Here is a 25,927-nt window from a genome sequence, read left to right as displayed (position 1 = left end):
GAGGCTGCAGTGCAGTTCAACATTTAAATAGGGGAGTTACATTAACTGCCACACCAAACGCTGCCAAACATCACTGGACAGGACTCACTGGCAGTTGGAGTGGCATTCCTATTTGAACGGGCTTTTCTGTTGAAATTACTGTGCATGGCCGTGGTGGAGGAGAACTGAGTTACCCCTACCATTGCATGTGGTGTAACTCAGTTCCACCCACATCCTGCCCCCCCACCACATACACACACGCACACACACACTTTAAACCCTCTATCTATTTATCTATCTACATTATCTGTGTGATCATATAATCTGTCTATCTATCTCTCTGTCTTTGTTGTCATAGGCAATATGTACAGTATGACAAATGTGTATAAGTTATAACTAAGTATATATATATATATATATATATATATATATATATATTAATAAATACATGGTATAGCTTGATTTTATTGTTTCCTCAACCTTTATTTAAACTTTTTATATTACTGAATACAGTAAATGTACTTACATTGTTCATTATAAAAGAAAATACAACGCCTTTATTGATTACTGAACGCCACTAAATAAACTTTTATTATTACCAGCTGGTAAATAATAGAATGTAATATTGGGCATTTATAATGTCCATTATGTGCTGTAAAAGTAGGTGCTATGGTACCAGGCATGATAATATGCTTTACAAAATACAGTATTATTCTATTCCTTTGTGAAACACTGGTATATATTCTTAATTTGGCTTCTGAACAGGACATTTGACGGGTGAACCCCAGTAATTCAAAACTGCAACTGGCTGTAGACAGATTTTGGCTGGTCTTTCTAAGAAAATATCTTTGTGACAGGGACACAAGGGCTTAAGATTCTCCCTGCACACACATTTGATCATTTTATATTCGGAAATAAGAACCACATGCTGGTTTATTTTTGTCTCATAGGTAGAGATCAGTAGGGGCAATAAGAATCCACTCAGGTAGAAAATCTATAGATTTAGGGTCATGTGAAGGATTAACTTTATTATTTTTTTTTTATCTTAGCCTACAGTTACAATAATAATAATAATAAAAAAAAGATTTATACGTAATGCATCTTCTTTCTGCGTTGAGATCTTTTAAGATACAAAACTTACCGAATAAAAAAAGAAACAACAAAAAAAACATAGAACAGATATACAATACTGCTAAAACATATCGCCGTCTAAAGCGTAATGCATTTTATACAGCATGTTTTATTGGGGATTTCATTCTAATTTTATTTTATCTATTCCACATGGTGAGTAATATTCTTTTCCAGTCATTTTATGCCTGATGTAAGTCACGCTATTATTCTACAAGTTGTTGTAATGATATTTGCTGCCGTCTTAAAACATTTAGCCAGTATTGTCATCTTTTATTGCAAGCTGCTAGATTAAACACCTCGAAGACAAATCCTTAACAATAGATTTGATTGTCGTTAATTAGATTATGTATTTCAGCGGGGCTGGAAACCAGTGAAGTCGAGACACAAGTTAGTTCAGCCAGTTGAAATTTAAAGACCTTGTGGAAAGATTTAAAAGAATCCAATTAAATGATAGGGATAACTCAACGGAATTAAAGAACATGGGGGGAAAAAAAACAAACAAGAAAAATAAAGGTAGCGATAGAGATCAGTATCATGAGTGAAGTCAGGGGAAACATTGAAAAGAAAGAAGAGAAGTTTGATGGAATTCAATCAAAATACGGAGCAGTCCGTATTTGATCCACGGAAAACTCATTACTGAACTTAGCAAATGGAGTTTGCAGGTTGAAGAAAATTGGCTACTGGGGTTCTAATCTAGCACAAAATCCAATTAATGTGAGTCGTCGTACAAGTCGGCAGTGTTTTCACCTTTCTCTAATCTACACTGGAGTGAAAAGTTGGACCAACATTACAACCAAATGTTCTGGCTGTGCTATGGTTAAAGGAACACAAACAATCAATGGTAAATCAACCGAAGGGTAGAGTTTTCATTTTCTGTCTGTTATTTAATCATATTGATTAGTAATATTGGCCATCGAACCATGTAACTCAGATGCATCCCACACGTCGTCAACCACAGTGAAGAGTATATAATATATTAAATGTCAGTGGAGGATAAATCTTCAAGCTGCTCATTGCGCTCATTAATTTGTATTTTATCGATGATGTGAATTTTCGATTACAGCAAAGTAAATATATATTTATCCTGGGAAATCCCTGTTGGTGGATATAATATGTGATCTCTGTCCAATTTACATACTATAATAAATACTTCAGGATTTTTCAAAATGAAATGTGACAAAAACGACAGAATTATTTTGTTAAAATGACTATGAATGTTGACTAAGGCTGTTTACTGTTTTAGAATATACAGATGTCTTACTGAAAGTAAGCAAAGAGTTTCAATAACTGTATTGGGACTAATATGCAAATAAGGAACCCTCTTTTAGGAAAATAGACTTTAGCTGGGCTAAGGATGGACTACGCAGATGTTTCAGCTTCAGAGGTTCTCTTGCTTGAATTAATATGTGAATTGATACATCCAACCAATGTAATCTGACTAATGAAGGCAAACACAGTGCATTGGAGTTATGTTCAAGTCTCTGTGTAGACAGTGCATCGCTGTTACTAATTCTCCGGAGGTCTGATAATCCACCGTAATAGCTGTTACATTCTGAAACAGCATTGCTAAGCTGTACTTTACAAGACTTAACGTGATTAAAATAACTTAACATTATCAGAACTTTGTGATATCCTAAATAACCCTCTTTGGGAAAAAAAAAAGTTGTGATACACTCTTTTTTATTTGCTAAGGTCCACTTGAACACGCATTCACTTTTTAATCTCCGAGTCATAAATTCTCAATTGGATAAATATCTAGCAAAATTATTTTATACTATTTACACTGATTATTTAAAATAAATAAATAAATAAATGATCCCTAGAACATTTATGTAACAATCTCACAACTGGAAAATGATATAGCAGCCATTAGAAAATGTCATTCTTACTTACTAATAAATTCCATTTTACAAAAACAATGACCACATTTTTCAACTCTTGACACTCAAATTTTTTTTTTTTAACAAATTAAAGTATACCTTCTCTGGTGGCTGCGAGTGGCTGCGATAGATGATGGTCTTTACAGATTACATTTTAATTTAGATGAAGTTAGAAATTCAGCTCCTCGCTGTGATCCTGAGAGCGAGGATGGCACATTTGATCTCACTGCACTAGCTGTTTTCTATTGTATTCCAATGGTAATGTACTGTAGTTAAGTTACATATCCATGCTGTGCAAAAGGCCCTCATCTGCATCCTTTATCTGCCTTACATGTGCTAATGTTCTATTGTATACCAGCCTTTCTAATGCCAGTGTGTATTAGCTTACTTTATTCCAGTAGATAGCAAGCCTTCCTAATGACAATGTGTAGCATCGATTCCAAATGCCAGTGGGAAACCAGCCTTTCTGGTGTCAGAGGGTAACCAGCGTCATAAAGCCAGTGGGTAACCAGCCTTCCTAATGACATTGGCCTGGCCTTCCTAATTTAAGTAGTTAGCAAGCCTTTCTATTTACAGTGTGTAGCAAAGCCTCCTAATGCCATTGGCTAACCATTTTTTTCTAATTCCAGTGTGCAACTAGCCTTCCTAAGGTGTGCATCAATGCTTCCTAATCCCAGTGGGAAATAAGCCTGTCTGATGCCAGTGTGTATCAATGCTTCCTAATTCCAGTGTGTACCAATGCTTTCTAATGCTAGTACGTACCAATGCGTCCTAATCCCAGTGGGAAATAAGCCTGTCTGATGCCAGTGTGTATCAATGCTTCCTAATTCCAGTGTGTACCAATGCTTTCTAATGCTAGTACGTACCAATGCGTCCTAATCCCAGTGAGAAATAAGCCTGTCTGATGCCAGTGTGTATCAATGCTTCTTAATTCCATTGTGTATCAATGCTTCCTAATGCTAGTGTATATCAGTGCTTTCTAATTCCAATGGGAAATTAGCCTTCCTTTTGCAGTGGGTAGCAGGCCCTCCATATTCCAGGGGATAACTTACTTTGGTACTTGTGTATTATCATGGCGCCCATCGCATCGCATACCACTAATTAATGTATGCAATGGCATGCGATGGACCGGATTTCAGCCTTTTTTCCGGGCTGAGTATACAATTTTAAAATCGGGTCACATCGCATGCCATTATAATGGCATGCGATGCGACGCAATTTGCCATTGAGTCCCATGTTAAAAGGCACCCCCAGACCTGATTTTTAATGGTATACCCACCCTGATGGGTAATAAATATGTAAAATGCCCCCACATTGTTAACGGCCCCCCCACTATCAATGGCAACCCGAAGCGTGGTGAGCGTAGCGGTACGCGTCCTCCGACCTTTTCATACCCACACTATCCACGTCGGCGTGGAGTTGACTTTATAAAGTGTGGTGAGTGCAGCGAGCTACCGAGCCCGAAGCGTGGCGAGCGGACGCGCATTACTTCACAGGTATACGCGTCCCCTCGCTGGGCTCGCTGCGCTCGCCACGCTTTGGGCTTGGTGGCTCGCTGTGCTCGCCACACTTTATAAAATTAACTCCACGCCGACATGGATAGTGGGGGTATGAAAAGGTCGGAGGACACATACCGCCGCTCGCACACTTCGGGTTGGCGTTGATAGTGGGGGGGCGTTAACAATGTGGGGGCATTTCACATACTCATGACCCATAAGGGTGGGTATACAATTAAAAATCGGGTCTGGGGGGCATTTAACATGGTACTAAGGCATCTGGGTGCCTGTACAATTAAAAATCGGGTGAAATCGCGTCGCATCGCATGCGATCATATCGCATGTGATGCGACGCAATTTTTCATCGTTCAATGCCATACGATGGAAATCGGGGGCGCCGTGATAATACACAAGTACCCTAACTTTCTCTTTCCCAGGGATAACCAGCCTTCCTTATGCCACTGAGTAACCAGACTCTATAGTATCAATGAATAGCAAGCATTTCTAATGGCAGTGGGTAAATAGTCCTCCGAAGGCCAGTGAGTAACTAGAGATCCTAGTACCAGTGGGTAGCAAACCTTCTTAATGCCAGTGAGTTACTGTCTGTTTTATTGCCAATGAGTAATCATCCTTCCTAATATGAATAAATGGATAGCAAGGCTTCTTATTGACTCTGTGTAATCAGTCTTCCTAATGACAGTGAGTACTTGGAATTAGAAATCTAAATTACTATCAATTGGAACTAGTGAATATATAGTTTAACCTTGCATTTATGTCTATTTTGCATCCAATGTATAGATCCATAGTTTACATGATTATGTCATTCTCAAAATGGCTAACAGCTAAATATTTCTAAATCAATTACTTGTTTTCTGAATGTGAGTTTTATATTTTGTTTATGTAGCATCGGATAAATGATCAAATCTTTCCAACAACGATCAATAATATTCAGTTTTAAACTAATGCTATAAATAAATAATAATTAGAAAATGCAGAAAATGGAATGCTTTTATTGGAAATTGTTTGCGTTTTCAAAGTTGTGTTGCATTACGAAATATATTTATTTATTCTGTAAGTTAACCTTGAAATGTTATTTTGTACAAAGTTAAATGTACATAAATATAAACTCCATTTTTTGTAGTGGTTTTAATGATTTTTATTTTTTTTACTTTAAATATAATATACCCTGATATGTACGTAGTACTGTATATAGTACTGTATCTTGTATCAAAAATACTGTAAAAATAATTATATAGATGCATTTATTTATTTATTCATTATTTATTAATTAATTAATATTTTAAGGTAAATTTATTAGACTCTGATTTGTCAAAAATGCTGTTTTTTTTTAGCAGGATTTAAATCATCAGTTTGTGTCTTAAAGGCAACATCGAACTGCTTTTTGCCTGTATAATAATAAAAATTTATAATACAAAATTTATGAAAAATGTACATGTTTGCTAAATCTGGAGATAATAAATTTTATTTAAACTCTTCTTTCTAAGGGTTACAGTCATTTACTATGTTCACCACAAATCACCCACCAGAATACCTCAGTTTTCTACCTAAAGACATTAAAGTTTATACCATCTCTACTTCTTTAAGAAGAGGGTTCTACAGATCAAAAATGTGTTTGGATGTGCAAAGAAGCCCCCCCCCCCCCCAAAAAAAAAAACAACAATTGCACTATCTTACTTAATACCAACCCCATTTAATTTAATTAAATAAATGTTTCAGATTTTGTCCTAAAACTCTGTTTTATGGCTTAAATAAATCATGAGCGTGAGAATATCTTGTCTATGACATGTGACACTTTTGTGAATTTTTATTAAATTGCCCCGACCATGGATCCATATAAGTCTTGCTTCCATTATAAAAGTACAGTAAGCGTTTGAAGCATCCCAACTATATTTAAAATTGATCATTGTATGGTTGTTGTCTTTATAAAAACTGGTGGGCATGTCCCTGAACCCTTTGGAAGGCTGTGGTAACTAATACATTTGAAGTGCAACTTTTCCAACCTAGCAGTCAAAGTATAATGGATAAATATTTAGCGAAAAAACTAGGTTCATTTTTGCATAGTGTGGGCTGAAACTGATGTTGTGTGTTTGGGACGAAATTGGTTTGGATCAACATAATTAAAAGTGTGAGTTACTGTATTAGTCAATTATTTTCCTCTATATTTAGTAAATGACCTCCATTGTATTACTAATACTGCACATTAAGGTTGAATTGTGTGCATTGGTGAGAAAAGTTTGTATGGATGGTATGAATAAACATCTCAGACACATGAAACACAAAATTTATTTTTACATAAATGTAAAAAGCACAAAAAAGAACAAAAATTGAAATGAATCATACAAAAAAACACAAAATAAAAGAAACAAATCATATGGAATGCAAAATGATAATAAAGAAAATAAACAATTACAACAAAATCAAAATGAATGAACATTGACATGATATTCACACCAAGAAAGAAAAATTCAAACTACAGTATATTGTTAAAATGATATAAATTTCTGTTCTTCTAAAAAAAATTTAGAAAATACATTTACTATATAGTAGGTACTACTGGCAAACTGGAAGAACATTTTGGCAACAAATGAATACTGTGATATATATTTTTACACTATACTCAGAAATTAAAGCGTGTGGGAGAAAAATAGTAAAATAACTATTTACAAATGTAGAGATTACTGAAAAAAAAAAACATTTGACACAGCATTTATTAGTACTATATGTATACAATTAACAATATGTATATCCCATGAGAGGAAAGAGAATGGCCTGAATTATCATAAACATAAATAAGGCAGATGACTGTATGATGTTGATGGAACCATAATTATTACTATGTGCATATACAGTATTATTACCTTCACATCCTCTTTCTATTTGTCCATTACACAAAAGAGCATCTGAGATCAAGTCTGGAAGACGTCCATTTAAATCAACTGAAGCCAGACAGCCTTGGAATCCTTCCTTGGCGTGCACAAGCTTTGGCAAAGCTTTGTACATTTCTTTGGAAACACCTCCTATGAATAGGTCACCTTGCAGAAAAGAAACAAAACATTTGTAACGTCAACACAACATCTGTAACATCAAAGTCAACCAGCTTAAAACTGTTAAAACATACCAAAATTCTTTAAAGGTACAGTATACTGAAAATCAGAACTAAACGTAGTCTAAATAATACATTGGTGCTAGACATACAGTTTTTTTTTGCTGTTCACAAGGATATTTGCATAAAACTAATGAAATTCAGAACTTGCAAATGCCGTATCTATACTAAAAATGTTGCCAATAATGGCCACACAATGACAAATGTATGTATGATATTGTGGTGCTGTAATCCATGGTTTAAAGTGGTTCCAGGAGAGGTGGCGTAATTTGTGGGGCGGGCCGCAGGTGGAGGAGAACCACGGAACCACTGGGACCCGAGTAAGGGGATATTGGGATGTGACTGCATCATCTATTGATGTGAGTAGTGTTTTTCTGTTGAAATCACTGTGCAGGGCCATGGTGGAGGTGACTCTAGTTCCACCTATCATTTTAGGTGGTGGAACTCAGTTTAACCTTGTCCACCACCAACCCCCCCTCCCCCCCCCAAAAAATAGACCATTACTGATGTGCTGAGGGCATTTCATGGTGGCACGTGCTGAGGGCATTTCATGGTGGCACCAAGATACATTGCAGAAAAATCAAGGTATTGACAGTCCCATTTTCTGGGCATGTCAAAGGCACCTGTTGCATCTTTGAATGCGGGTTCAATCAGATGATGCAGTGCTGCATTTTTGAATGCTCAAGCAGATCAGAGAAGCCATCAGAAGGTGTCTATTGACACAAGATGCCTCCCATTAGCAACTAAATATTGTCACACAGCCACTGCATACAAAGACATACCCCGTATACCCTGTATACTGGGGTGCCGGATGGCTCCCCGACAGTTGGGATTCCGACTGTCATTACTCCGACGTCGGAATCCCGACTGTCCATGACCCCCATAGAGGGAGAATAAAATAGGTATCGAGCGCAGCTCGCCACCATGGCCGCAGCGTTGAAATCCCGACTGTAGGGGAAATATACCACACCTGTATACTGAAGCAGGCCCTTAGCAGTAATCTGAATTGGGGCTGCCGCACTTTCATTCTCCTTGCCTTAAGTACAAGGCTTGCTAGTAGAACCGTCTGGTGAAGTCTGTCTGCATCTTTTGTAAGATTAAAGGTTAAAGTTTAGGAATGGTAAATTATTGGTCCTGGTTGATAGATTGACAATGTCTAGGTTGACAGTCAATAGGTTGATCACTATTGGTTGACAGGCAATAGGTCGACACATGAAAAAAGTCGATATGAGTTATTCATGATTTTTTAAAACCAACTTGTTCTTACGTAAAGATCTAACTTGTCATCGAGGAAGATTATAATAGTGTGCCCGAAATATAGCAAATGCAGCAGTATGCTAACACGTCGGCAGATGTCGAAATAGACACTAAAAAAAGTGAAACGCTTGTATTGAACTTTTCCCATGTTGACCATTTTCATGTCGACCTTTTTCGCTTGTGTCGACCTTGTGTCAAGGTCGGCCTAAACCATGTTGACCTTTCTCATGTTTCGAACCATTGCTTGTTGACCAATAGTGGTCATGGTATTGACTGTAGACCTAATAATCCACACCTCTAACCTATTATGACCTAACCTTCCCCTTGCGCCATCCTCATTTAGTATTATCTTTTATTGATATATCCCCATGCACTTTTCTTGTTTTCCTGTTTGGGAAAAAGAAAGGACTGGTAAAAATACCGTAGAAGTAATCTGAGGCGTATTTTCTTTAAAAACTTAAAGTACTGTGGCAGTATATAAGAAGCAGCAAGGTTTTGAGCATTTTTCATTGGAATATTACTTAAGACTGCCATGATTGATAAAGCTGCAGATTTTCCACAGTATAATGTGGCTACCATGGCAACCACAGTCACAGCAAGTGCATAGCAAGGCTTTAAAAAATTTCTTAGAGCTCTATTTTCACTGTAACATCCACCCCCTCCTTCCCCCTACTATTACATGACAAATTGAGAACCCTAGAGTCCGTGTAGCAGACTAATTGTCTGGAAGCCAACAGAACAGACTTAGGGCCTGATTCAGAACTGTTCTCTAGCCACCCTAGCGAACAAGTCCCCCCAAGAGCTGACCGAACGCCTCCCCCACCCTCCGTGCACAAATCTCTGAACTTGCCTGCAAGGGGATCTGTAGGCTTACATATCCCCACGCATGACTGAATGTAAACGTCAGTCTAAATTGACCTTTATTTTTTGGACGGAAATGTCCATATTTTGGGCAGGAGGAAACGCCATGTGACATCAGCCTCCCGCCCCGAGCAGATATCCACATGCTTTGTTTCGGAAGGGGAACGCCCAGAATTTTTACGGGGACGCTCCTCGGTGTTCCTCTGCTCCAGCCCCCTGCCTACCCCCTTCCCTACCGAACACCAAGGGGAGTATTACACTGCGCAGACCCACACCATCGGCCAATGGAGCAAAGTCGGATCTGCCCGACCTGGTCTGAATCAGGAAATCAGGGTGGGTATAAATTACACAGGTTTGTCTGAAGGGACCGAATCGGCCACTCTCATTCATTAGCATCAGGGCCCACAGGATGGATTCGGTAGGAAATCCCGATGGTAAAAATACCGACAGCTATTGGCAGACGGTCAAAATCCCGACATGGTCAAAATACAGATATTTAAAATCCTGACAGGGTCAAAATACAGATATTTAAAATCCTGACAGGGTCAAAATACAGACAAGGTGAAAATACCGACATTTAAAATCCCGACAAGGTGAAAATAGCGACTTATAGAATGTAAACAGGTGAAAAAGTCAACATGACTTTCGGTCGACAGGTCGCGAGGTCGAAATGTTTTTTTTCACAGTTTTTTTACCCGAAAGTCGACACAGTCGACATGGATACAGTTGGAAGTCAACCGCAGCACCTCGCATCATTCGCAATGCTTCGGGCACGGTGCCTCGCTGCTCTCGGCACACTATTTTATTCTCCCACCACGCCCTAGTGGATGGTAGGGCATGAAATACCGCCTGTCGGCACATGTTGGGTCAAAAAACAGTGAAAAAACCCATGTCGACCTCGCGACCTGTCAACCGAAAGTCATGTTGACTTTTTCACCTGTCTACATTCTATATGTCGGTATTTTCACCTTGTCTGGATTTTGACCATGTCGGGATTTTGACCGTCGGTCAATGGTTGTCGGTATTTTGACCGTCGGGATTTTGACCATTGGGATTTTGACTGCATCCCCACAGGATGTCTTTGTGACCCATGTTCATATTCATGCTAAAGATGTACTTGACTTCCTGTTTAAGATGGAAAAAAAACTATTTGAAAATGCTGCTTGCAATGAAATTTTTCTAGTATATTTAAAGTAATGAAAGGACGTTTGATCTATATCAGTTGAAGACTTGGCTAAAGCCAACAAAAGATAAATCACATTATTATTAATTAAGCAAAGTTGAAGTCTCAATTTTAAAAACAATATTTTATATATAATTTGCAGTAGTACGACTCTAAATAATATACTGATAACCTTTTATAATACAGTATAATGAGATATACTTTTTTCCTCATCGCTACCAAGATTATTATAATCTTATAGAATGTAAGAAAATCTTGGGCTAAGTGAAAAGAAAAAAAAGGCGGAAAAAATGACAGCAAATGGGCACCTGTCAGAAAGGTCAGAGGTCAAGGAAGATCAATGTCGCTAAGAACGCTGTGACATTTTGATGTGACAAATGTATTCTGTCCTGCAGAAACATCAGCGGTGAAAGGTTGAGTCTCCTTTTAGTAAGGCGCTAGTGATAACATTCTTAACCCTTTCAAGTCCAACGTCTAGTCAGACTCAACAGCCCTAGCGCGAGTAGCAGATCCAATGGCGAGCCACTTTACAATAAGAACATTGATCGTTCAACATTCAATGTAGACCGTTTTTGAATAAAAAATAAATAAAAAAAAATTACAATTAATTTGAACATTTAAACCAGCCTCTATGAATTGCAAAAAATGCTACTGGACAATTGGACTGCAAAAGGGTTAACACACATACAATAATCATACAAGGGGTCAGACAGAAATCTTGTGATTCGAAAAATGCCAAGGATAAAAATAATCATTATCAGGGTTCTAGGAAAGTTAACAGTACTTATCGCTATAAACCTGACATTCGCAGCACTAATTAAAGTTAATAGATATTATACCAGAGACTAAAATAGTACATACAAAAAGTATAAATACAATACAAAAACAAATGGAGGCGGGGCCAAGAAAGAGGTACATGAATAGTATCTCTTTGTTTGAAGATCAATAATATTAAGTTGTGGTGACTGCGCTGGAAACATTGCTGTCTAAGTTTCTATATTGTAGCCAGCATTACATTTATTTAGTAATTTGTGCTACAGAATCCCACCCAACTCTCCTGATTAGAGAGGGACAGCCCCGATAACTAGTCACTGTCCAGCTGTCCCATCCACGGGACGCAGTGTCCCACTAGCGGAATAGATTTCCCTGGCAACTAACAGGTGGCTGAGCCCTGCCCCAAACTAATGGAAGTAGGGGTCCACACCACCTTCATATAAAGCCCTGCCCATCCCTCCTGAGGTCCTTCCTCCTTTTTGGACATGATCGCACCAGGTCCTGACTCTGTGGGATTGCAGCAGAGGGGCAAGTCTTGATCATCCATGACTTTGTCATCATTCACTGATTGTCCTTCCTTGGACCACTTTTGGTATGTACTAACCATTGCATATTCAGAAAACCCCACAAGACTTGTGGGGATGCACTGACCCAGTCATCTATACATCAGAATTTGGCCAAAGTTGCTCAGATCCTTAGTCATGCCTATTTTCCGGCTTGCAACACATCAACAAGATTGTTTTGCTGGCAAAAATTCAACCCAGTGGCATCACTTGGCAGATAGGGGGAGTGGCCTGCACCAAGATGTCACCCTCAGAAAGGGGTGACACTGAAGTTTGGTTCTTCTGCAGCACTCGACCTCTATCACAGATAAAGAGCCACCGCTGCAGACAGCCAAGTCTCCGAGGACAGCCAGCATCTCTGGGGATGCTCCTGATCCTACCCAATGACAGGTGCCATTTTAATTAGATAATTAATGTTATTCACTTCACCTGTCATTGGTTTTACTGGTTTGGCTGATGGGCGTTGAAGGAGGTAGGTATAAGGGTAATGTACTGGAAACTAGAACTGAACTGAGAAGAACCTGTTACTGAACCCTACAGTAATTCCACTTTGTTTTTTTTACCTCCTTAATTTTTTTGTAGAAATGTTACTTTCAGTGACAACCTGTTGTGTACAGTATAAGTCACTTGGCGGGGTGAACAATTAGATGGACACTTAACTGTTTATGTGGCAACATGGCTTGTTAAACTCATTGTACGAGCTTTGCAAAGCATAAACCCGAAATCAGGGTATGGATAAATGTATGCTACTCCACCCTCAGCGCAGTGTCTGGCGCAGAAACGGATAAACAAAGATTATTATTATTAATAATAATTAAAAAAAAATAATAATACTAATAATAATAATAATAATCCTATGTATTTTAAAGCATTCAATTAAATAAAAAAAACAAGAATATTGGGAGTTGATGAAGACAGAGCTGGAAATCCTCCACTGAAACTCATCTTGGACACATATTGTGCCAAACTGTCATCTTGTTCCTTGCTTCCTTGGTAGGAACAGACTATGTGGCGTCCTGGGTGTTGGAAGCTGTCTCCACAGACTTGTTTATCAAAGACAAGAAAAATGTTTTTTGTTCTATGTTTCTGAGTTTTTTAACTAGTCTCTTAGTGAATGTGTGAGACAGTGAGTACCCAATGCCATCAAACTCTGCATAAAATAAACACATAAATCTCAGCAAGACGCAGGGGCAGTAATGTCCCTCTCAATCCAACAAGAACTCTTCTAAATTAAAATTATTTGTACCCAACTTGCTGGCAATGCGGCATGGCAGCTTGTTCTCCATGCCACCCACCGCCCTAAGCCTCCAAGACCCAACAGGAACACTGAGTCAGGCAGGGATAATTTGTCAGGTTTGGGGGGGGGGGGGGGTGTAGAAATATGCATCTATTTTATATATTTGTTTCTCTGTTTTCTAATGTACACACTGAGCTCTGATTCATTAATGAAAATCTAAGTGTTAGGGAATTGGATGCTGATAGTTTAAAAAGAATTCCAGAATTGCAGTAGCCTTATTCTGAAAGACTTCAGAACATAGTGCCTACAGATGGAGTGCCTCTTGCTTAGCTCCCGCTGGCGCGCCGGCGCTCCATCTGACTGGGATGCGCCGACGCTCCTTCTGACTCTTTGGCGGAGACGGGCAGGGTTAAGGGGGGAGCAGGGACATGGGATCAGGTGGCGGGGATCGTCGGCGTCACGGTGAGGACCGGCAGGGAGCTTCGTTGTAAGGGGACGGACGCGCACCTCATGCGCGCGCGTGCCCCCTTCCGGCGGCTGGCGTGGGATAGCGGCTGGCGAATCTTTCGCCATCCCCTGCCTGAATGACAGCGGCTCCATCTGTAATTCAGACTTGATCGTTAATCTGCAAAGTTGCAGATAACTGAAAGTAGATAGCCACCGCCCCAGACAGAAAGAAAACCCACCCTGTGTAAATCTGCGAGTTAATTGCATCAACTAGCAAATCCATATGCAATTCCGGGACCATCAAAAGGTTTTTTTGCACACTGTACATGAATGCATGCACAGTCGCTGTGACCTGTCCACTAATCTGTGACCGAAACAGGCGGATTGAGCCGGCGCTGTTGTAACAGACCCTCCTTTAATATGCTTAGATATGCCAGCATTTTTTAGGACACAAGCAGAAAACAGCAGGTTACCACCCCGAAATGCTTTTGTGCATCGCTGGGCGACGTTTAGAGGACCAGAATCACCCCCATGGTTTGAAGACATTCACATTTAAAACTCAAGTATGAAATAATAAATCTTGGTCTAAATCTTTTTTTATGATATTCGGGGACATTTGGATGATCTAATAAAAAAACAATGACAATAAAAGGGCCCCGTACACTACAACGCTATGTCTGACCCTGAATTCGGACGTGATATCCATTGTACTCCCCCCCGAACCTTCCCAGGAGTGATTCCATCCGATTTTGTACTTTGGTGTCATTTTTCCATATGATATATCTCATGCGATTGATCAAGCCGAGATAAACCACATGAGATATGTCTTATGGTATACCCTCCAACATTTGAAGGGCAGAAATCGGTACACATTTAGGAAGGGGCGTGGTCATTGGAAAAGTGGATGTGGCCTTGGATAAAGTCCCCAGGCACCCTGCCCCACGGCCCAGCACCTGCTGCAGCTCATGTCACATGGTGGATTGGTGGGCTGCCTGGCATATTAAATAAGTATATTTAATATTCCAGCAGCCCACCAAGCCACCATGTGACATGAGCTGCAGCAGGTGAACATGTCACATGATTTTTTATTTAAAGTGCAGCCTGAGCCCAGCCACCTACTTGCTGCACTGTACTACACTGTACTACAGTGCTTAAGTCTGATTGAGTCTGATGTGCTGTGAAGTTCCGGCAGGCAGCAGGCTCCGATTCGAAGATGATCCCTCTATCACATGCGCCAGGGCTGGCCACCGCACCCCACTCAGCCCTCAGCCCTTTGCGCCCACAAGTGTCTGCACATGCGGAGACTGAGGGCTGAGACTTTGTGCTTTCCCCTGAGTGCGCAGGGTGCGCGGTCCTGGCGCGTGACGTCAAGACGCACGGGACCAACTGATATGCACTCTTGGGAATGGGTGAGGGGGAGAGCCGGCCCAAGCAGCTGACACGGAGCGGAGCCTGGGGAGCTAGGAGAAAAATTATGCGCCGCAATGGGGAAAAAGCTGTACTTTCGGTACAATCTATATTTACCGGTACAGACTGTTAAAAAACGGTACTGTACTGGCAAATTCAGAACGGTTGGAGGGTTTCTAATGTTATGGTATACAATTGTACCATGAGATATATCTGATGGGCTGGATTAGGGGGCTAGAGGGTCTGTAAACGGCAATCATTGGATGTATCGCATGCACAAAAAGCACTCCTTTTTCCATCTAATTACGATAAATCACTGGTTCAGTACGACCAAACTAGGGGCTCCTATTCGACACTCACAGGACTGCACATCGGATCAGAGCAGATGGAAAACACAAACTATTTGACACTTTTCAACCAATATATCTCCCCGAAACATCGAAGTCGGAGGAAAGCGTGCAAAATTGTTCTAGTGTATGAGTTTGATTTGTATCAAACTTTGGAGAGAGTTAAGGTGCCCACAGACGCTACAATTGTACTGTGCTATGCGTTTTTGACTGTACAATGGTTCGATACAATTTTTCTTCCAGCTTGCTATGAGATGTGCACTTGGATGCATGTGATGAACCCATGTTTGTAATGTTAAATTTCAGATGTAGTCTAAAAAGTATGTGCAGCACGTACTTTTTTAGACATACAATATCGGGCTCCAGGGAACATAAACACCATCCAATAATTGTACATAAGATGCAATTTGTGCTTAAAAAGTACAAAACGCATTCAATAATTGATGCGTCTGTGGGCACCTTTAGGAGGGTGTTTAATCTGTGCCAATCTTTCTGACAGTTGGAAATATAATCACTTTTTTCGCCAAGAACACGTCAAATTTATATCCAATCTAAATTTTCAGACGGTCAGATCCGACTCTCGGAAACGTTTTGACGGTCTGAAAGACCATAGATCAGTGAAAACGGACGCAGATTCGACAAATTAGAGGCTGTTTTCGAAAATGCAGATAGAAATCCTGTAGTTTTGCAAAACAGCCTGTGATATAGCAGCTAGAAGCTGATTGGTTGACGATACAGTACCTCTTCAAATTTTTATATATTTCCCCCTAAGAAGGCTATGCAAAAAAGTAACAATTTTGTAAAGGTTGAAGGGATGTCGGCGTATACGGCTGTACAGAGACATCTCACTAGACGAGCATCAGCTGAAGCAGCAGGTTTGAAATCACCAAAACTTTATTATATGCTTGAGCAGTCAGAGTCTGAATAAATCCTGCATGCCTATTTAGGGGAAGCTCACAGATGACCTTCATTCGCTGAGCCTGATGGAGAGATTGGTTATCCTTACACTTGGAAAATGATCTCAAGGTCCATGATAATAAACAATGCGGCTTTATTATCTGTGTACAGCGACACAAAACACAGCTGGAAACCAGAATTATTAGATAAACAACACTTCTCGCTCCACACACATACTGTTAATGGTCCTCAAACATACCTAAAAGAGACGTGGTGTCAGAAGAGGCGAATGGATGAAGATGTTTTGTAACAACTTTCTAAAAAAATGAGTTTTTAATTGCCGAAGGTTTTAGTGATGGATGGCAGTAACACAGCTATTTTTTAATGTTGGTCGTGTATTTATTTGTCTATGCTACTGTAATAAAAAAAAAGGATTACAGTATGTCTAATTATTTTTCTAATAATGTTGTCCCACCAAAATCACAGGCACACACCTGGAGTTTTGAACCAGGATGTTGGTGGATCCCATCCATAGCCCGCGATTCCACTGCCCTATTTCCTAGGTTTTTCACAGGTTGAACCCTTTTCCACTGAAAAAGAAAACCCGGGAATGCAGGGCAGCCCGAGGGGGAGCACCGGCAGGAGGTCAACGGCTGGTGGGCACCGGTGGGGTAGACGGATGGGTCAGCAATGGGTGGGCAGGCACCGGCGGTTGGGGGGGGGGGGGGGGGGGTCAGTGGCAGCTGGTTGGGCACTGGCGAGGAGGCTTGGATGGGGGGCTTGCTGGTCAGCGACAGGTGGGACAAGGCGAAGACCTCACAAAGGTCAGACTTACTCAGTCTTGTAGGTGAACATCGCAGCTGATGGTCTTGATGTTCTTCTAGAACTGCGCGAATGCTGGCAGGATGGTATGTTCCTCCTCCTGCATTTGTATTCCTTAGGATCACATATGCTAAGTCGCTGCCAGCAGATTAGCAAATATGATCCAACCTTAATTAGACCCTATACGTCTGTACACCGCCCATAATATGCCCTTGTGCATATTTAGATGTTCAGCATACACAGTGCAAAAATACGCAAAACCCAATTAGCTGTACAGCCTTATTTGTAGAACTTAACAAGTAAAATAACTTGGTTCGCTAAATCTCTTCGACATAAGCAACCGTGACCAATGACCACACAAGAGACTACACAAAGCTCCTGTAACATAATACGCTTTCCTTCTGTCTCGGGAAGATTTATCAAAATCCATAGTAAATAGTTAGAGACGTTGCCCATGGCAACCATTAAGGCACACATGTTATCTCCATTTTAGTAGATTTGACACATCTCCCCCACAGTCTCACAGTTTCTCGATTGCCTCTGTCCTGTTCGTCGCTAAAGTCACTTTTCTTTTCGTTCCCCATGTTTTGCTCACTGCTGTTTCATTTCCGTCGCTACACTTACGGAAGTTATTTTTCATTGACTTTGCCACAGAACTGACAGACTTTGACTGGCACAGCTCCAGTCTCCCCTAGCCTTTCACAGTTCTGCTGTGTCGGAAAGTTACGTGTTATTCCACTTAAAAAGTGATTGTTCCATGAGGAAGTGCTCAGCTACTTTTTCTAAACTCTTGTGCCCGTATTGATTTACCATTAGTTTGAAGGCACATTATTAACTTAGGAATGGATCTTTTTGTATGGTAATTAACTTGGAAAATCACAATTTCAAGCTCCTTCTTATGTTTTCGGACTTATGTCCAACACAGAACATCTAAATCCATGTTTTTTTCCCCTTCCTGTTAGCAGCATTTAATTTTAACGTTTATAATCAATGGCTTCTAAAAACTCCTTCATGTTGGCAGGTGAGACCTGCTTTATTCACGCATGAGACATTTACCAGAATGATAAGGTGTTTTTCACTCTAACTAGCCCCTGTTTAAAGGTCAATACACATGGGGTGACTTCAGCCCCATGCTGAGCGATGTAGTTTAGCACAGATTGCTCCTCACACATCACTGACACACGCGGGGCGCCAACATGTCGGATGGGCCCTGGCAAAATAATGGGGTGCAGCCACTAGATGGGGGTGAGACCTCCAGGAGGCACATGGCCACACCCGGGGTGGTAGGGAGATAGATGACAGGCTGCTGCAGCTCTCTCTTCCCAGCTCAGCACACGGAACTGAGCAGCATGTGCTGAGCTGGAGAGAGAGGCTGTGCTGCGACAGCAGCCTGTCATCTCACTCCCCATTGCCTAGCTCCTTGCAAGGAGGGATGGGGGAGCGGGCCCCGAGTCCCTCCAGCAGGTTACATGTAATAGCACATTCTGGGACCCCCAACTAAAAATACTGTTGTTGGGAAGGGAAAGGAGTTAGCGCTGGGATCCTTTGAAGTGGAAAACGCATTTAATTCAATCATAATATTCATTCTGATTTTAGGGCCACTAACTCAAAAACATTATTGACTTTTCTGTTAAAATCAATAGGTTATTTCTATCGAAGGCTAACGCCGTAAAGCATCTCAGGGCCAGCACGTTCAGAAAGCTCCACTAGGTCTATATTATAGAAGGACAATTCGTTTAAAACAAAATGCATTTTAAGGGAAATTTTTGGGGTATCTTTTTTTGTAGGTCATTTTCTTCTGTTACTATGAAAGCGATATCTGTCATTTTGAGGCGAGGCTGTCCTTCTAAAGTGTATTTGGTATACAATATAGTCTAGCGGGAAAGGATTTGTATAACATCGCTGTAGGCTCAGCTGGATTCTACGAAGGACAGAACATATGAAAGAGAGCAGACGTAGAGAGAAACAAACAAAATCCCTTGAGGATTCCCATATCCTTGCACAATACAAGAGCATAAGACAAATACGGGCCCTGGGCTTGGACTTCCAGGTGTAGATTCAATAAAATATATATATATATATATATATATATATATATATATAATATATGCAGAGCCCCTACAATGTCTGTTTAAACAATGTGGTCACAAGCCATAGGGCACCACAAAACTAGGAAAGGTGAGTGCCGATGTTAAGTGTATATATTGTTTATTAGATTAATTTTTCAAATTAGTCTTATTGTGGTCACATTCTCTCATGCACCATGTTTTAACTAAGATTCCATAGCTTATGTTAACCATTTCCCTAGAGATTAGTGACAGGTGTGTTGGTAGCTGCTCAACTATAAAAGCAAAGTGTGCTGTGAGCTTCAGACCAGATAGCATGCCTGGAATCAAACATTGATGGGATAGCTATGTGTATTGTAGCTATTTTCAGCGATAGTGTTAGGACCTGCAGAACAGTGGGGTCCTGTGAAGGGGGCTGCAGGCTTAAATGCATTGATCAATTCATGAACCAAATCTCCACTATTTATTATCAGTTAATTTAGTGTGTGCAGAGCCCCTACAATGTCTGTATATACAATGTGGTCACAAGCCATAGGGCACCCCAAAACTAGGAAAGGTGAGTGCCGATGTTAAGTGTATATATATATATATATATATATATATATATATATATATATATATATATATATATATTGTGCAAGAAAAAACAGCTTTACGTTAATAAGAAAAAAAAAAAAAAAAAACATTTTCCCTGCCTATCACTATCCTGAGATGGCAATGGTGATCAACAGCGGTGGTACTTATAACACTAATGCCTCCCTTAAATAGCAACGCACGGGAAAGCCATCAACCAGAAAACACCAACAATGGCTATAGATGGTGATCCCAACGGCCATTTTTCAAATCCAGCTTGTAACTTGACAGGTAGAAGCTGATTGGCTGGTGCATTATAACTTCCCCAGGCTTAAAAAAAAAACTGTTTTAAAAAAGGTGACAGTTAAGAGCTGATGTTTTATTCTTTAGTATTAATTATTCTTTCCCCATAGAGCTTACAACATATTTCCTCTTACCTACCTCTATTTTGTTTTGTTTCTTGAGAGATAATTATCGGGCTTTGTTTGCTGGCCCTTCCAGTGTTATTGCTTGGTGACATTAATAATGCAGGCCTTATAAGATCCTAATGGCGTTGTGTTCTATACTTAGGTTACATCCAAAACAGTTCTCAGTCCGGTTTTCATAAAGCTTTTAGTATTCTATCTATAGGAGACCGGTTCTAAACAGACCGATGGTACAGTAAAGCGTGAGATGGAAAAAGAATCAATGCAGACAGTAGTTGTGATTTCACACAATGGTCCTTATTCTGGTTGATCCGCAAGGCTGCTGCGTGGGCGTTCAGAAGGAAGTGGGTGGGCAGCTGACATTCGGTAATGTCAGCTGCCCGCCCTCGGCGCCCATGTCACTGGGCAATTGCCATGGGAAAGCCCACAGTTTTCACGGGAACTCCCGCCACCCCACGCCCCCCCTCCTGCAATGTTTGGTGTGTGCACCCGGTGAGCAGTCTGTTCGCAATGGTCGCACGCACCCGGCATACGCACATGCACAGAAATGTGGCTGCGCCTGCGCCTACGCCAAACATCAGTCCCTTGCAAATGTACAGTCTCTACACACCCACAATTTTGCCAGAAGACCCCTTTATCTCGCACAAAACAGCTGCTTCCTGTCCATCACTTGCGAATGAATCCTCATTGTGAGCAGTGGCGGCACCAGAGTTGGGGCTGCTGCACAGTTCAAAATTCAAACAGAGGAGCCACACCCACTGCTGCCAACTGCCATTCCAAACTGACTCACTGGCAGTTGGTGTGGCTCCCCTATTTGAATTTTGAACTGTGCTGCAGCCCTTCCTGAACTGCCACTGAGTGTGATCGCAATCACAATTTAATCGCAGCTGGTGTGCATTGCGGCAGTGAGGCATATGTGACTATCGATGATCGCTTAGATGCAAAGACATCAGCATAACCTATAACTACAGATGGAGTCGCCGTCAGCCACATTGTATGTGCCGGTGCAGGCTGGCGGGCGTCGAACTGACTGACTAGCATCTCAGAAGCTTGCGCGTCCCCGTTACAAAAATGGCCTGGATCGGCGATCAGCGGATTCCCTGCCCCTCTCCGCTTCCGGGAGACAGGCAGGGAGAGGGGGCAGGCTGCAGCGTAGGGGCAGGGAGCGGGGGAGACAGGCGGAGGGATCCAACAGAACGGAGCACGCGAGTGGCTCATGTGCGCGCCTCCTTCTGTCGGCCGATGGCGATTTGTGATAGAATCACCAGGAGCAGCTCAAATGATAGCTGCTCCATCTGTATATATACGGCCATGAATAATCCCCATAAACACCAGCAGCACACTACAGAAAGGTACATACAAAGTCTGAGAGTGACATACAGAAAAATACCTTTGAATGCAAAGTACAAAGCACTGCATAAATCTGTATAGGCAATGTTAAACGCCCCAAAACGGACACCTGCCGCCTGGAAGAATTGACTTGATTTTCTCCGACGCAGTTTCATTATATACCAGGACTTTGCTTTAAATAGCATGGCACTAGTCACCACAAGCAGATCTACAAAAGGTTCCGTTCAATGGGAAAAACATCCCGACTCCCAACTAGACAGGACTGCCAAACAAAAGTCTATTCATCGCCAGCATAAAGTATGGCCTTGTGAATGTGTGTGTCCTGCTGGAGACACATGGGTGCTTAATCTGTTGTTATTAACAGTCAATACGTGCGCTGAGAGCATGAGCAAATGCAGAAATTAAATGCATCTCATTAGATGTAAAGTCCAGAACATTATGTGCTGCTAGAACAACTACAGTTCAGATTAGAAAGCATGCCGGCCAACTGAATCGAAACACAGTGTATGCAGCCTATATTATACCGATCTCCCGCTGTACAGCGTCACCCCGCATGGAGGAAGAAATGAAAAGAGGGCAGGAAAAACGCTGTACAAGGTTTCTTATTCCAAACTAAAGAGCTCGAGTCAGATGTACTAAGATAAATTTGATAAAAGGGAGAGTGATAAACTGCCAGCCAATCAGCTCCTTACTACCATGTAAAGTTGTGTTTAATAATAGCAGTTGGGAGCTGATTGGCTGGCAATCATTTTTCACGGCTTAGTACATCTCACCCCAAATGTTATTACTTTTTTTTTTGTTTGAAGGGGGGGCACCAATCTTCAACTTGCCCCTGGGTGACTGGGATGATTTACACCTCTGCTAATGTATAATGTATATGTGCATGTGTACATACATGTCATACAGAATATAGATTGTAAGCTCCACTATGGAAGGGACTGAATGACTAAATAGGGGTACACACTGAGCCTTATATCAGTCCGATCCACCATATCACACGGCATAACGCTTAATTTAGCACACATATCAGCCAAATATCTGTCCTGTAAATCATTATATTCTTGTTTGTTTTAATTTTTGCTTATCTGTGTATGGTCAGGCGCTGCAGAACCCTTGTGGCGCCACATAAATAAATGAAAACAATAATAATAAGTAATTGGGCAGTGTGTATTCCCGATATGCGTGTGCTCACGGTTGCTAGCAATGTCTTCAAATTTGATGTGCTGCGCATGAAACCTAATGATGGGCGTTATTCTAGTTTACTCTTTCTGACAAAATCCTTCTTAGATGGACAAAACCATGTGCACTGCAGGGGGGGCAGATGTAAAATGTGCAGAGAGAATTAGATTTGGGTGAGTTATTTTGTTTCTGTGCAGGGTAAATACTGGCTGCTTTATTTTACACTGCAATATAGATCTCACTTTGAAGTAAAACCCCACCCAAATCTAATTCTCTCTGCACAAGTTACATCTGCCCCACCTGCAGTGCACATGGTTTTGTCCATCTAAGGATTTTGTCAGAAAGAGTGAACTAGAATAACCCCTGATATGACTAACGTCCTAATACATGTTAATAAAGGACGGAATAGGGACAGTGATCTTTCCATCCTTCATTAAGATCAGGTGTTTATGGGATTATTCATGGCCAGATGTCTATCGGTTGGGTGCACATCGCTTCGGTGTGTACCAAATATCCTCTGTGTGGAAAATGTGTGCCCCTGGCTTTGTATCTGTGATAAAACAGTGATAAAACACAAACACACACACACACACACACCTATGTACACATCTGCTTTTACAATCTTGTTAAATATCTCCTTGAACTAAAAGTGCTACTTGGTGTGGCGCACTGTGCAATAGTGCACACAAATTGATAAAAGTCAGCTGTAAGCAACACTAATGTTACTCTGCGTAAGTTCTATTTAATTAATAAGGATTATGGAAGAAGACATTTCATGGACTAAACCAGTACTGAGCGATGTCACTAGTTCTTTGTGAATTCATAGGCGGCAAGAATTTCACTCAAGAATTTCACCTCAGCAAAACAAAATGGCTGCCACTACCTAGTTGACTGATGCAATTGTTGAACTCCTTTGTGATGGACGGGCCTTTATTCTTAAAAAAATATACTGTATATTGAAAATTGATTTCAAAGTAAAACAAATGATCATATCCTTAAATAGTATAAAAGAAAGTCCCGAAGCGTGTCTGTCTGTACGCACTAATCTCGGAAAACCCGCTAGACTAATTTTTTTGTGCAGCTTTCACTATTGTGTAGTGCAGTTTTCCAGGAAGGTTTATGTATAATAACCATCGGCCTGTACTATATGGGAGTCAAACGAGTTTATCATTGACGCATGTCCTGCACGACAGCAAATAAAGCGTGGGGGGAACGCGGCACTCGGCCATGAACCTGTGCGCAGCAGGGTTGGGTCGCTAGTTGGAACAAGATGTTTAAGGAAGACATCATTAATTAGTATTCCACCCAATAGTGACAAAATCAATGCATGCTGGAGTAATTAGGAAGAGTTTTTTATTGCACTGGCAGTCGGTTATAGTAATTGAGGTCAGGAGTCACTTGATCGCTCTGTTAAGTCTGAAATAATACTGACCAGTTGAATGGACATCTTAATGCAAACGAAGATATACAGTATATAGGAAAACCTACTCACCGTAAGCCCAGCGGTCTATAAATCTGTGTTATGGTGTACTGACTGCCTGGATGAAATTCGCTGCACTTTTAATTTTGCATTCTAATGCTAATACACATTATATAGTTCTGCCCAGCCCAAGGTAAGTTTGCACAGTTTAAAAATGGGTTGGTATTCAGTCTAAGACCAAAAGATAGCGGTGAAGAAAAATAATACCATCACCTACATTATAATATGTCGTTTAACCCTATAAGTGCCAACGTCTCTTTGAGAGATGTGCAAAATATCCGCTAAAAATGCCAGCGTCCCTCACATTTGTTATATAAATTAAAATAAAATATCTCCTGTCAAAAAAGATTATATTTCCTATATAAGGTAACATTACGATGAATAAAAAATGTTTGCTTGCCAATCTTCACACCTATTTTTACAAATTCACATGGACCAGCTATATATATATATATATATATATATATATATATATATACGTATATATTTTGGAAAGAAATGGAACATCTCTGTCAGCGATCCGACTCTACCTGACTTTAGCTGCACAGTGAACTCCAATCTTCTCATAAAGCAATGCACAATGGAATGGGCTGTGCAATATGTCAGAGCCTGAGAGAGACCCGATAAATCACCAAACACTAAAATATCCCTGACACATTATGACATCAGCGGCACTGGTATAATGTATATATGTCACCCACCTCACTATCACACCAATGCTCTGATGATGCTGCACTAGAGCTGGCCGTTTTGCCTCTATAACTGTGAATGTGAGGGAGACAGAAGCATAAAGATGGTGGGAGAGGTAGAGGAGAGAGTGAGGGCAGGCCAGAGACAGTAAGAATAAGAGACAAAAGGGACGATTCTGGCTCACTCAGAGCGGACTGAATTTGGCCCCTGCCTTAATGGTCGAGGTTTGTGCATGCGTATTTCTGCGCATGTCCAAACCCCGATTGCGATCAGCCTCAGTTATTTACATTGTCACCGGGCTGTTCACAGCGGGAAGGAAAGGAGGGGCGGGACGGGGGCAGTGGTGGCACCGGGACATGGTGAAAACGGTGGGCGCTCCCATGCAAATGCGGGAGGGACAAAGTGTGCCGGGGGAGCTGATTGGCTGGCTAATTATCACTCTCCATTTTATCACTTTTTGAAGCTTAGTGAATCTGCCTTATTTTCTGTGTAAGTGCAGCTACAGAAGGGGGAGCACGCACGCATGAGATGCTCCTGGCGATAGAATCGCCATTCACCAGCTGCCGCCAGCCGACAGAAGGGGGAGCACGCACGCATGAGATGCTCGCGCTCCCTGTTCCGTCGGAGCAAACCTCCCGCCCTAGGGAGCTCCCCAGCAGCCCACCCCCCCAGCTCCCACCAATCCCCGCCCATCTCACTGAAGCGGAGATGGGCAGGGAAACCGCTCCCTGCCGCCATGCTGTTGTGGACGCCCATGCG

General features: G+C 41.1%; 1 protein-coding gene across 21 annotated transcripts in view; it reads right to left on the bottom strand.

The window, feature by feature from the left end:
• NRXN1 (neurexin 1) overlaps positions 1-25,927 on the bottom strand; it is a 1,139,759-nt gene that overhangs the window by 499,267 nt on the left and 614,565 nt on the right. For all 21 annotated transcript variants that reach the window (XM_083175246.1, XM_083175248.1, XM_083175250.1 and 18 more), the window contains one exon: positions 7,366-7,539. In XM_083175246.1, coding sequence (XP_083031372.1) covers positions 7,366-7,539 — 174 coding nt within the window. The remainder of the gene's footprint in view (positions 1-7,365; positions 7,540-25,927) is intronic.

Source organism: Crinia signifera, chromosome 3 (assembly GCF_055691185.1).
Source record: "Crinia signifera chromosome 3, ASM5569118v1, whole genome shotgun sequence".
Classification (NCBI taxonomy): domain Eukaryota; kingdom Metazoa; phylum Chordata; class Amphibia; order Anura; family Myobatrachidae; genus Crinia; species Crinia signifera.
The sequence above is the reverse complement of the archived record's forward strand: the minus strand, read 5'-3'. Positions and strand labels throughout refer to the sequence as shown.